The sequence below is a fragment of the Vigna unguiculata genome, chromosome 5 (assembly GCF_037176805.1).
Source record: "Vigna unguiculata cultivar grain cowpea cultivar isolate G323 ecotype 2 chromosome 5, ASM3717680v1, whole genome shotgun sequence".
In the NCBI taxonomy this organism is placed as follows: Eukaryota; Viridiplantae; Streptophyta; class Magnoliopsida; order Fabales; family Fabaceae; genus Vigna; species Vigna unguiculata.
The window spans coordinates 51,668,443-51,682,964 of record NC_140796.1 but is presented as its reverse complement, the minus strand read 5'-3'; the positions used below and the strand labels follow the sequence as shown (position 1 = coordinate 51,682,964).

The 14,522-nt window shown below is 29.6% G+C and overlaps 1 protein-coding gene across 1 annotated transcript; it reads left to right on the top strand.

The window, feature by feature from the left end:
• The first annotated feature begins 996 nt into the window (after positions 1-996).
• RAD51B (DNA repair (Rad51) family protein) lies at positions 997-5,332 on the top strand. The gene is made up of 11 exons (XM_028071561.2): positions 997-1,140; positions 1,470-1,583; positions 1,676-1,828; positions 1,959-2,062; positions 2,197-2,260; positions 2,361-2,416; positions 3,345-3,425; positions 3,572-3,631; positions 3,730-3,821; positions 4,011-4,130; positions 4,913-5,332. The coding sequence occupies exons 1-11, from the start codon at positions 1,057-1,059 to the stop codon at positions 5,119-5,121; spliced, it is 1,137 nt and encodes a 378-aa protein (XP_027927362.1). The 5' UTR covers positions 997-1,056; the 3' UTR covers positions 5,122-5,332.
• Positions 5,333-14,522: the final 9,190 nt, after the last annotated feature.

Sequence of the window (14,522 nt, the reverse complement as noted above, 5' to 3'; positions counted from 1 at the left end):
ATATTGAAACCTCTATTGAATTCATCAGAGCAACAACACCACGACAATAGCAACACGTGAGATCACGAGCCGTATCATGCATCATTATAGATAAATCCAACCCGGTTAATTATAAAATATTTTATTTTAACACGAACTTAAAACTTTAATTTACATTATTAAAAGAATAAAAAAAATCTTAGTTGACACAGATAAAAAATAATTTTATTAATATTAATAAAAAATTTATAATTGTATGTTAATTGAGAAATTATTCTGATATAAGTTAAAAAAATCTAAATGAAATAAACTAAAATGTATCTATAACAATATATAAAAGAAATTCTATTTTTTTTCAATTTCATGAAATCAGTTTATTTTTAATTATTTTAAAAATTAATTATTTTATAAATAATTTATTTTTAACTGTTATTCTAAATACCACTTTTATCTTAAATCGTCATTTTAAATTTTTTTACATATTTTATTTTTTTTAATTTTATATTTAACAACTATTTTAAAAATTAACTATATATTTAATATTGATCTTAATTTAAATCTCTTGAAAATAAATGTGAACGTAGTACAATAATACAATAACATGTGTGTATTCGCCAACAATAATATATGTAGATGTTGATTTAAAAAATTGTATTTGACATCATTTAATCAATATTGTTGTTAATATTGACCCAAAAGAAATTCTAGACAATATCGATTGATATTTGTGTTTACAAATTATCTTCACGATGATAATCAAAGAAAAAGAAGAAAAGAATTTACTAACATAAAAATAAAAATGTTTAACCAGTGACGTCTTGATCTTTATCGTGATTTTGGTTAGAGTGAAATTTATCGCAATATTAAAAAAATGAATTTTTGTAAAAAAATATTTTTTAATTCTTACTAAAAAAATCTGAAATTACCTAATTATAAAAAATATGAAAATTCGTTTTTTTTTTTAAATATCTTATCGTAAAAAGAAATCAAACTCATGAAAATCTATGTTGGAGCAAATATAGTGTCTAGTTTTGGCGGGAAGGATGGGAGAACTGGAGAAAGAGGAAAGGAGCGAAAATGGCGAACAAGCTCATCAACCAGATGGGATTGCCCAAATCCATAGCCAATATCTTCACTGCTCGCAACATCATCACCGCCAAGGTATCCATTTCCACCTTCTTTCGAAATCTCATTTTCGTTTTTCCTCACTAACATTGCTATTATTCACATCTCACACTGCCATTTTCCATTTCCTATCATACCAAACCCTAATCGCTTGCCGCATTCTGTTTCTCACGAATTCAACTTAATCTATCGTTCAAAATGCCTTTTGTCTTATCACCTATCGTTTATATGCATAACCTAAATAGCTTGGATCTTCGTTTGTCACTTGAACCATCGATTAGAACTTCATTTTTTTTTTCTCCGAACGTCGCTTCAATTGAAAGTAACAATTATTATTGTTTTTATTTGTTTCCTTGAAATTGCAGGATGCATTGTCTCACACTGAATTTGAGTTGATGGAACTGTTGGACGTTGGGAAGGAAGAAGTAACATCCGCAATGGCGCATGTTAGCGAAGTCGTGTGTCCACCGTGTCAAACTGTACATATTCTACACACTTTCCTCTTTGATTTTTCTGTTATTTTTGCCAATCTGTTGAGGAATTACTAAATGTTTTGGAGATACTGTAATAGGCGTTACTACTGCTGGAGCAGCGAGTACGCAACGAGACTTTGGCCGGTCATCTTCCCACTCGTTTGAAAGGTTTGGATGAAGCGTTGTGCGGCGGTTTACCTTTTGGTGTTTTGACAGAGTTGGTTGGTCCAGCAGGAATTGGCAAAACACAGGTATATGATTGGTTTTGCAACATTTAACATTTTAAACTCATACCAGGATGCATTTCAGATTTGGATTGTGGTGAAAAGGGGGAATATTTTCCGTAACCATTAACCATGCTAGATGGATTTTATGTCACAGTTTTGCTTGAAGCTGTCACTGCTGGCTTCGCTGCCAGCTAGTTGTGGAGGCTTAGATGGTCGTGTTATATATATTGATATTGAATCCAAGTTTAGGTCAAAAAGGTAGTTGAAGCTTGCATTGCAAGCAATGTACTGTTTTCAATTGTATGATTTTATTTACTGCTATGTGTATTGATGGAAGAAAAAAAATTATGGTATATTATCTTCCGTGTTGAATTTACTTTTTTTTTATCCAGATTGATAGAGATTGGAATAAACAGTTTTCCTGAAATATTTCTTAAGAAGGGAATGGCACAGGAGGTATGCAGGTTGTTTCACTTGTTTCATTTCTTGTGCGGGTTAATGGGTTTTCTATGTAATTCGAACTTGATGAGTATCTTTTTTACTTGACACATAGCAGATGGCTGGCAGAATCCTGATTTTGCGTCCTACATCACTTTCTGAATTTGCTGAGAGGTGCGGATCTCTTCTATTTATTTTTAGTTAGTCTCTCCAACAGCAAGGACGGTCAACAGAATACAGATTGATACATAAGAACTATAAGAGAATTATCTACTTTATTAATAGGTTCAAAAGATGAAAACTTACTGAAGTTTATTCTTGTACAAGAAAACCTGCGCAGTCTTCAAAAGTTCTTGCAATAGTTTAGAGAAAATTATGAATACTAGAGAATGGACATTAAAAGTATCGAGGCTTTAATTTAGAAAGGCAAAGCAAAACGGATAATTAATGGTTTTGCTCTTTGTAAAAAAGTGAAGAAAGACCGGGTTGTTTTGATATAATCAAAAGGATGCAATCATTGTTAATTACTATAGGTTACATATGTATGAGGTATTACATTATGCTCCATCCATATCATTTAAATGGAAATGGTGTATCGTGATTAGATTAGCCTTCAGAATTGACAGGAGTGCTACTAGACGGTTTTAGTCAATGTCTTTGATTTTGTTCATAAATATGATTTTATCCTCTCTGCAGTTGCATTGGATGGGTTACTAATACATCAGACCTACTCTATCAGGAGGACTGTCTTTTTGCCCCTCGTTTGACAAAATGCCTGTTTTTTAGGGACTTACTATTTGTAGAATCTTTGATTTTAAAAACTCTTCAGTAAACTTATCAAGGAGCAAAGCTCTCACTAATTTATTGGTAGACTAGAACTAGACATGACAATTGCATTTATGCTCTTCTTTAGGCTGTGTCTGATTCATGATGCTCTTTACCAAACTCTACAAATTTTCACTGTCAAACTCGCTACATATAACATGCTGCAGATTTTGATAGAAGATATGTCGTTGGCTTGTAGCTCCTTTTTATTTCTTTCTAGGTTTCTATCAGACAACTCAAACTGTTAATATATTAAATGACGTGTTAACACTGCCAGTTTGTACCAGATCAAAGTATCACTCCTCCAGCAACAAGTGAAATTGCTCATCATTGATAGCATGGCTGCTCTAGTATTAGGGTGAGCTTAACTATTTTTGTCATTGATTGTGGATCATATGTCGAGGATGCTCACTTTGAAGGTTCAGCAAAATTGTAGTTATTTTTATAATATCCTTTCGGTCATTAATGTCTCATGCGTTAGAATTCTTCAATTTTCTTGTTCAGTGAGCATGAGTGTGGGACCTCTAGACAACAAGCATTGGGTTGGCATGTTTCTTTTATCAAGTATGAACCATACCAGCTTGTCGACTGTCACTTGTGATAATTTTTCAATTAGGAAGTGCATGCTTTTTCGTTGAGGTACTGATTTAGAAGGTATTCAGGTCACTTGCAGAATTTTCACGAATTCCAGTTGTATTGACAAATCAAGTAAGATCTCAATCTGGTGATGAATCTCGCATATATTCCTTTCAAGGTATGATAAAATAAATTATATTTCGGATCAGATGATTTTGAGAACCTAAAAGAGATATGTTTTTTATTGGGAAAGAAGATATTAATTTCTTTTCCAATAAAATCTTGCTTTTTTAGTTGCTTAAATTAGCCATCAGGGCCTAGGTAGCTTTGAACTATTAGATTTACGTTTCATTGTACTTTTAAACAGCACAAAGCCGCTCTATAATAAAAGATAACCCTGCTACATATGATTCTCATCTGGTTGCTGCATTGGGAATTAACTGGGCTCATGCTGTGACCATCCGTCTTGTACTTGAAGCCAGATCAGGTTGGTTAATTTGCAATGATTTGAGTCCTCTTGATTTTATTATGTATTTTTTTTGTAAGTGATTATCTAGATACCACCTCGACTTAAATTGTTGGAGTGGGTGGGGATTTCAGTGGAGGTTGGAAATTCGAGTCACGGGAATGACTTCCAAGACACCTAGTACGCATTACTTGATAACAAGTTCAGTTGTACTTGGAGTCTTCTAAATCGTTATTGTTTGAATCTATATAAATTGGTGATTAATCATTTTTTAATCACCCGTCACTATGTATAATAGAATGTTATGCAGATGTGTTTTATTAAATGTGTCCATTCTTAGTTGAAATTCTGATAAGTTTTGGTTAAAAAATATTTAAGTGATAAAAGCTTCAGGAAAGCAAAATATAGCATTTAGAGGAAAAAGAGTTAGGGATGAAGCACGATATTAGAATTTACCATGGAGGGTCTGAGTAATTTTGACACAACATTGACGACCGTATACCCAAATTTATATTAATGATTTTGGTCGTTTATATCACCTTATTTTAGGTTCTAAACAACATATAAAGATATCTTGCAATAAAAAAGATGAAAACCAAATTTGTATGGGTGTCTAGGTCTGGTACTAGTATAATGCAATTTCTAAATGGTCAACAAAAACAATTGGGTCTAACCGACGCAATACACATAATTTTTTTTGGATTCTTACTTTCTAACAACTTTCACTAACCACCATATACTTATCCTAATATATGATTCTTGTCTGTGTTAAATATTTGATTTGAAAAGTTAAATCCTCGCAGGTCAAAGGTTTATTAAGTTAGCAAAATCTCCCATATCACCTCCTCTGGCTTTCCCTTTTAAGATAACTTCATCAGGTGTGGTTCTGCTGGATGATGATGGGATAGAAATGAAAGGGCCAGAAATAAACACTATTCAGTGCCAAGGTTTGTCATTGAGCTCTCTTGCAGTTAACTCTACGGAATATGTTTTGTGTACGAAAAATACTTAAAATAGTTAAAGCCAGACCTTATGTATTGAATGGCATCCACAACTCAGAGCCTCTTTTCTATATTCTTGGTCGTCATGGAAAAGAAGTTCTTTTTCAGGTGGAAACTTTGTAAGTATTAAATGTGCCAAACATAGGGTCTTGGTATACTTGCGTTGGTTAATAGACTTTTTTGTGTGTTAAATTTTGTCAATCTAATTGGGGGCTTAAAATTCTCATGCGTCTGATTTGTGATATAAATCAAGTTACGAATTTCATATAATTACAAAATTAATTGAAACGTCATTAGACAGTCTATTTGATTGTGTAATGTTATGATAAAAACATAAATAAATACGTACCTTTTGATGTCTAAATTATCTAGAATTTGGTATATATGGTAAAGATACTATCACCTAATTCAATGATTGCGTTAGTTAATTGTGCATGATAAGCTGAAAGCGCACTGCCTATCTTGTAATGTCGTCACTGTTTGTTGAAAAGTAATCAATGTTAAGTTCCATTTACCACCTAGGTTTTCATTTGTCCTCTGTTGGTTTAATGTATTACGGTTAAAGTCTTGCCTATTTCGAAGTGTATACTCAATTAGTATCAATTTTATAATTTAAAATCAATAAATTCATATTTAAATATTATCAAATTTTTTATTTAAATATTATATATAATTATACATAATGAAAATATTTAAATATAATAATGGTTATATTAATTTTGAAACAAATTAAAAACAAAAAAAAAACTTGTACATCAGCACGGGTGTGAGACTAGTTCTTGATTAAAATTTTGTACTTATAATTACACAAAAATTATAACAATTAAATATAATTTTATAAATAAATATTTATTTAAATATAAAAATAATTATATTAACTTTTAATACAAGTTTTAAAAAAGTACTATAATTAGTAATCAAGTAAAAATAATAACTTTTACACACGGTGTTAACTCTGCATAAAAATAATTATATCAACCTATTTTATTTATTGTTGATTATTTTATTTATCTTTATCATCGTTTTAACACTTTTTTTTATATAATAAGAATTAATTCATTAAGAATCGGTTTTGTATTTTTGGATTTCATTTTTTCGTATTTATAATAATAGTATTTTCAATTATATAATTCTTGATGAAAATATTACTTATTCTATCGAATCAATCTTTTTTATATGTATTGTAATTAGAATAAATCAATGTGTTTTTATTTGATTAAAATGGGAATATAAAACAATATTACTAATCTAATATCCAATACAAAGGAGGAATATTAACTTTATTAATACAGTTCTTTATTTTCAAACAAAAATTAGTCCGCTCTAAGATCAAAATTTTATTCATTAAAATATGGAGCTTTTATTGTAGTATTGTAGTTAGATCTAGAGGACAATTATAGTATCATGTTCATGCATTACTTTCATTCACACCAAGGATAACTCAATTAATAAGGAATTTATTACACAACCTTTACTATGGATCGAGCGAAATTAGAATCATTTAAGTTGAAAGTCATATTTGCTCTAAATTGTGAGATGACTTTAGTTATCTTTATCCTTTCTAATGTTTTGGCTATTTTTTTTTTAAGTATTGAAATTGTTGAGATAGGTATTATTAATTTGATGGCTTGAAGACATCCTTATCATTACGCCACATTGGAGTGATATAGTTGACTATTAAGACATTTTTTCTATAGATTCTTCTATCCATCATCATGTAACTGTGACTACCAAATTCATTGGGAGAATTATGCATTATTCAACTACCAGTCCAGATTGAACAATATTTTCTGAAACTCCATTAAAGCGACATTTTCATCAAAATTGGGTTAGAGTCAGACAGCTACTCACAAATGTCGATTTAATTAACATGCTTATATTTTATGTCAAAACTCTAATCGTATTGCTTGGATTACTCAATATAATTAAAAACAAATTAACTAGAAAAATAAAAGAAAAATTATTAAATGTTAGAAAAAGTAAAAGAAAATAAAAATGAGAGATGTACATAAAAGTTTTTCCTAAATCAAATTTTCAGTAAGATCTTAAGAAACCTATGGTATAAATATTATAGAAGATTCTAAAATTTACATGGAAATTAGAATATGTTTTACTTATTATGAAAACCTAACTTTGCTGCTTTTGGAGTTAGAAATTTTCTTCCACAATTATGTAACAATATATTGGAAAGTTAATCTTGTTCCTCTCATGTTTATACCTATTCATGTGTAGGGTCTTTTTGATTCTGTTTTTGGTTGTGTATTTTGGAGCAGCAGAATAAGTTTGCGGCTACTCCTTTAGTTCCATATGCATATTTTTTAGGGTCTTTTTAATCTTTGATGAATCTTTAGTTATTGGCTGTCATGTTTTGAAAGGTTTCGATGTTAAGCTTTTGCATCTTTTTGTACAGGTTATTAATCTTTTTGTAAAAGGGTTAAAGCGCCCCATAAGTGCTCTTCTTTCATTTATTCATTCTTTGCTGAAAAAAAAAATCTCGTTCCTCCCATTGTTGCTTTTAACTTATGTATTTATAAGAAGTAAGCCAAAGCAATATAAATTCTTCTTTACAAGATCAAACTCCAAAACCAAAATTCCCATAAATGAAAATCTGGATGCTGCTAAAGAAGCAACTCTTGATTTAGCGAGATGCTTCTCAATAAAAGAAGAAAATTCAAACACATATGAGAGAGATCCTTAAATGAAATTTAAAAATTTTCAGGATATATAATAAGGTATTTTAAACACAATCTTATACTCTCCCAAACTTCTGAAAATTTACCTTCACAGTCATGCACAAAGCGTCCAACCCAGTTGGGTTAAACAAATTTAGCACTATACTAACTTAGTTATCACACTTAATTGAAGAAAAGATGTGGAAAGAAACATTTCACAAACAACAACAACACAAAATGTTAACCCTAACCTAAACAACCCACACTTCAAACAAAAATTCATCCAGAACCTTTCTTTTTACAAAAGTAATCATCACAACCAATACGAAAAAATAAATAAAACTTACCACCACGAAGCTTTCATAAAAGTCAGTCCGATTACATTTCACGACAAAGACCAAAGTCAATGTCTAAAATCACTATTGTGACTACGCTCCTACACACTACAACAAAAATCTCTCCTTTCCACGCAAATGGATACGGAGACCGAACCAACGAACATTTCGTACAATGGAAAAAACCGCATCTTTGTGACGAAGAAGAACAGGAATACCAAGAAGAAGAAAGATTTTTACAATAATATGGATTGAAGAAGAAAAACAGAGTTCAAAGACGAACATAAGAAGTTGGAAATGAAGATCGAAGTTGAGAACCACGAAGAAGTTGCTCTCAACTTCAACCTTGTACACTTGCGTTTTCTGCCTCTTTGTCTTGCTTTCTTTAAAACAATGCAAATGTAGAAATGAAAAAAAAAAAATACCCAACTAAATGTCATGTAAGATTGCGAGAGAAGTTGTCAAATATGTTATATTAGTATTATCCTTATTTAAATGGAAGAAGGGTCAATCTAATAAAGGTGAAAGAGTGTAGAAAAGAAAAGAAAAAATATACTCCAAAAAAGAGGTGAAGTTTGTTTTCCAATGCTGCTTCAAAATCAGAGGAACTAAAACACACTATAACTGACAACAATAAGGCAACATAAGAGATCCCCAAAGAAATTATTTAATGGGTCCATACAACAATTATGTTTTTTTAATATACTTAAAATTGGTCTCTGATTCATTATTACCATCTACAGCCCTAAATAGATGATTATGGGCCAAAAGTGTTCTCAACAACAACCAAAAAGAAAGAAACACAACCAAAAAACTCATTAAATGAAACTCTTCAGGGTCTCTAATGCCATCATGTGGGTCTGTTAGTTGAATTGGGCTGTACGATGGAAATTTTTTCATGCGCTTCCATTTTTTCTTCTTACACCTCCACAAAATTCATAAAACAAAAATTACCCTATTAAAAAACATCAATTTCGAACTGTGAAATGTAATAAAAAATATACATTATGGATTGCACAATTTAAAATGCATTTGGAAATACATTTCGAATTATACAATCCTTAATCTAGAATATATTTTTAAATAAATAACTTCAATCTGGAATGTGTTTTCATGTGATTTGTGGGTTTGGGTGAATTTGGATTTGTATGGTCTGTTTGAGGGTGTGTTGGAAAACATGGTGAGGGAGAAGTAGAATGGAGTGTTGGGTATGAAGATGAAGATGTGGGTGCAAGAAGAGGATTGGAGAAGAAGATGAACATGGGGTGAAGAGGTATAATTGGTGCAGGGGTAAAAAGGGAATAAAAGTTTTATGGAGGTGCAGGAAGGAAAAAGTGAGGTGCAGGAAGAAGTCACTCAGACTGAGAGTTTGCCCTAATGGTGATAAAAAGTTAAAGTCCAGTAGAGATTTTATTAGTTATTAAAAAATATTTGTTTGAAAACAATATTCAGCTCATATTTATAAAAAAGCACATGAAATGTAAGAAAATATTTAAGAAAATATTGTTTAGTTTAATTTATATATAGTGTAAAAAAAATGATGACACTATTAATTAACCATAACTCGTTAAATGAAGAATTGACATGATAAAATTAGTAAACTTATTATGCCAAATTGTTTTTTTGACAGTATACAAATATTTCATCTTACAATGCATGAACTGTTATTAATAATAAAATGATAAAGTAACGATGAGAAAATTTAAGGAATGTTGATAGCTTTTGGGCCCTAGGCCCTCCTCGTTAAAAAAAAAAGAAGGAATGTAATATAAATTAGAAAACTAATTTCTCTTTCGATTTGATAACTAATAAAAAAGATTGAATTAATTTAACATAAAGCATCATAATGGTTATTTAATTTCAAAACAAAAAAAACTCATAATATCACCATAAATATTTTAGCCATGATACTAACATGAAGTTTATGTAATTCCACTGGGGTTATCTCTAGGGTTTTGTGCGAGATTGGTAGAGACGGATTTATCTTTGTGCCTCTGTCTCTTTCAAGATTTCTTTGGATTCTAATCTTATCCGATTACAAATCTAATGTTGTATGCAAAATATTAATCTTAATATTGTATGCAAAATTAAATCATAAAATTGAAAACAAAATATTAAATTTATACTTTGCAATACATTTGAATATACATTGTATTGTGTTTTAGAAAACACTATCTACTTTATAGTTGTTCATAACCCCCAAAATTTCCTTTTGAAGCCATTTTCCGCACTCTTATTCTTAAACTCATTTACACGAAACTTGGTTCACGAGTGGTTATAAAATAATTAAGATCACAGAACATGTTTGTTCTTGGTACATTTGATTGATGATTAGTGTTTACATGTGCATGAATCGATTGTGAAAAGTAAATGCCATCTGATTTAGGATTGATAGATATCGGATTCCTAAATACACAACCCTAGAACAGGACTATGACAATAAACTAACAGATGCACCATGTGATTCTCGATTAGATCAAAGGTCATATCCACCATATTGCAATTTCTTCTCCAATAATAATAACTCATCAATTGCATAAGCACCATCACAATCATAACTTTTTAATTCTCTCTTCGTGTCATTTTTATTAACAATAATATCTTTCCATCTTCTCCAACCAGATTCAATTCACAACCCTTTTTCTCCCTCTCTCGAATTTCTCAAAGATCCTAGGTAAGAAATCAAGCTTCTCAATCATACCACGCAATGATGGATTTTTTAAGGGTCGATACTCTTTCGACTTCAAGTTCATTGAGTGAAATCTTTGGGATCGATCATGTATTCGAAGTATTATTCTTTTTAGGATTGATTTGATACGATTTTGTCTTTAAAAGATATATAAGATGGTGAAAGAAAGAAGAAGTATTTAAAACGTCTTAAGAATCGACTTCTAAACAGTGTGAAATAATTGAGTGTGGTAAGAGCATATACATTAAGGATTCTACATCAAATATATATAAGACAAATTTATAATATACAAGTCGGTGTAAATTTTGTTAAAAATCCAATTGTGAGTCTAAGTCTCACATTGGCTAGAAATGAGAAAATAAAACACTGTATAAGAATAAAGACTCCTAAATTTATTGTCTTAAAATTTTGAGTTAAAAATAACATCAATATCTTATGTGATTGGACTAAAATCTTGTTGAAGTTGTACTTTAGAATCTTATTACGACAATAAACCCATAGTTGCACTTATGCAAGATATTAAGAACGATGAAAAATACTTGAGACATGCATTCTAACTTTGGTTTGTTAATCAAAATATAGTACTTGCAGCAGCGACAGCAAGATTCCACTGGATTTTACATCTCTCTCTGATTAGGCTTATAATATTGTGTCACATGATTTGAATAAACTAAGATTTATTTTATTTGTTGGTGCAAAAGGTGAATCATCATCCATGACGCCCCTCCAACGTTGTTCTTCTGACTTGGTCAGAATTTAAAAAACAAGCGAATGATTTTGTGAACCTTAACAAGTCTAATGTGTCTCTGAATCTTGTTTAAGTCGTAAGTACAGGTACAATCCACATTTCTTAATTGCGATTCATTAATTAATACTCCTAATCGACGTGGCTCTCTTCTCATCACTGCTCTCTTCTTTGTTTATGGATGTGGCATCTTAATCTCCCCGAAATCTTCATGCTTCCTCAATTCTTTATGCACATAGCAACGTTGTTCGGTTTTACTATAATATTCCCAGTGGCATCATATTCGGACCGCATCATCAACATTTTTATACTATTTTTGTCAAACTTGGTGATGCTTTTGGTGTGCGTACCTTTGCAATTTCGTACCTCTTCAACTATTTTCTTTCCCAACAATCTCGTTTCAGATAAAATAAACTAAAATTCCCACTTTTATATTCTTTTGCTTCCTGCATTTTCGCTGTACTAAACTTCTATAAGTACTGAAAGTTTTTATTTTAGAAAAATGTGACTTATTGTAGAATGGATTTATAGTTATTATTGTTGGATTGGCCATTTATTATTAGTTCAAAAATTACGGTTCATATATAGTTAGAATAATGCAATTTTTTTTTACTCAAAAGTATAATAGTTAAAATCAAATAATTTGACTCTAACTACTATTTAGTTTTTGACAATTAGAAGTAGGTTTTAAATTTAATTCAATATCACAAAATCAGTTTATAAGATGAAGTTTTCACTCTACTTATATATTATGAAATTGTTTTATCTCTAGTCGATATGAGACTTTCAACACATTTTCTTCAAACTGAGGCATATACCATTTTGTGCCTAGATCTAGAAATGGGTGATCCAATAGCAGTATGAGATAGCAAGTGAAACAGAATATCTAAGAAATATCACAAGAATAGACTTTTTTAAACCTGACTCTGATACCATATTAGAAAGTAGAGATGTGAGACTTCCGATAATAACAATTGTTGTTATATATAATAATTTTTTTCTTATTAAGAATTACATCTCTCGAGTGTAACTTAACCTACATGATTTCATGAGACAATTGTGCAATTCACTTTTTTTCTTAAAAATTGAACTCATGACTTTAGTTATGATAAAATTGCTAAATGAGTAAATCAAAAATAGAAAAATATGATTAACCTAAGAATAAATTCACATATGCTAAAAATGAGTAAAATAGACTATATATAAATAAAGAAGTATAAATAGTGAATATTTCATCTCTGAAACCGACGTAGGATGTGAATTTTTTATATAAATTTGTTCTTTATTTATTAATACCATATCTTTCCAATTACTCAACAAACTTTGTCTCCATCTATTTGTTTTCGATTGAATAATCTTTTTTAGTTTTTATGTAAACACTTTTCTTAGTTAACATATAATATAAACGATAAAGAGAAATCATGAATGACATGCATAGAGAAACTAAAGTAGATAACTTTAAAATATAAAGAGGAAAATCTATAGTTAAATAAGTAATTGAACCTGGACAGGTGTTAAGATCCTATAATTTGGTAGTCGTGAGATTTCTCAGGATCCACATATTAAAAAAATAAAAATGAAAGAGCTGTCTTTGGTGGACGAATATTTAATAATAGTGTCTTCAAATATGAATAAGATGTATAATATGATAATCTTTTTTTGTGATATTTGTATAAACTTAAAATCCCAATACTTGTGATTGTGTCAAACTTTGATATTTGTGTTTTATATAATCCTTAACTACCATTAATTATTACGTTAGCTCCATTTATTTAAAAAAAAAAGATATTAAAATAACAATTCTTTTTACAAAGCAGTGAAGTAATTTAGCTTTAACATTTTTGAAGATCACATCTTTGTACCTTTTTGAAGTGATTTTGCTTCATCGAAAATGAAAATATTCTGATGGCGTCACCAATCTTTATAAATAGTAGTAAGCATTTATTACTACTCACCACTCAATCTTCACACCACACCACCATGTCATCATTCATTGATTCATTGGAAAAAAATAATACAAAAAAATTGTTTGTGAATAAAATTTCATTGTTTTCTAATTTTATCATCAACTTGCCTATAGATTGGATTATATAATCTACACACATTCTTTTCAATTGCAATACATTTCAACAATTATAAATTCGAAACGTTTTTTAAATTTATTGAGAAAACTAGAAAGTGTTTTCCAAAAAAAAAATACTATGATGATTTTATCAAACCCTAGACTAGGAGAATACAAAATTATATATCATTTTAAAAGTTTATTTAGTTCGTGAATATTGTTATCCTTAGTTCAATAATACACTACATAAAAGTAATATTTTTGTCCAACTGAATAAAAATATCATTGTAAGAACTTATTTAAAGAAAAAAATAATCGACTTCTGAACAAAAAGCAATTATATATAATTGACTATTCTATAAATATATATATTTTCTCAAGTAATCTATTAACACACCACAAGTCAATTGAATTACTGTTCGTTTGTATTTCTAATATAGCTTATATCAATTTTTGTTTTCCAATTTTAACCCGTAAATGTAAAAAGCACACGTTTTACCCAATAAATAAGTGACATAAGATTATAATAAGTCTAAGTCCAGTTTTTTTTGTTGAGTTTTTTTTATTGTCATCTATTAAATATTAAAAACACATTATTTTAGTACTTTAAAAATAATTTTAATATATTTTAAAATTTTAAAATTAAGGATCATATTGCATTTTGAAGACACGACAAAAAAAATTAATAAAGAATTCAAACTCTAATAAGTCTTAAAATATTGTTCAAACATATTAGTTCGATTTTCTAATGTAGTTTAACTTAAGAATGATTTTTAACGTTCCGTATAAGTTGAAGAAAATATATGTGACCACTGCCTAATGATTTTAAATGTTAGCCAAACATCTTTGGGTCAAATTTACAATTAAAAATAGTAGGTGTTGTAACTCTAGGTTATAAAATGCAAAGAC

Excerpts from the sequence above, each read along its gene's own strand:
- RAD51B (XM_028071561.2), top strand. The coding sequence starts at position 1,057 with ATGGCGAACAAGCTCATCAACCAGATGGGATTGCCCAAATCCATAGCC. Across the intron at positions 2,417-3,344 it reads CTTTCTGAATTTGCTGAGAG|TTTGTACCAGATCAAAGTAT; the intron begins GTGCGGATCTCT and ends TAACACTGCCAG. Across the intron at positions 3,632-3,729 it reads TGGCATGTTTCTTTTATCAA|GTCACTTGCAGAATTTTCAC; the intron begins GTATGAACCATA and ends GAAGGTATTCAG.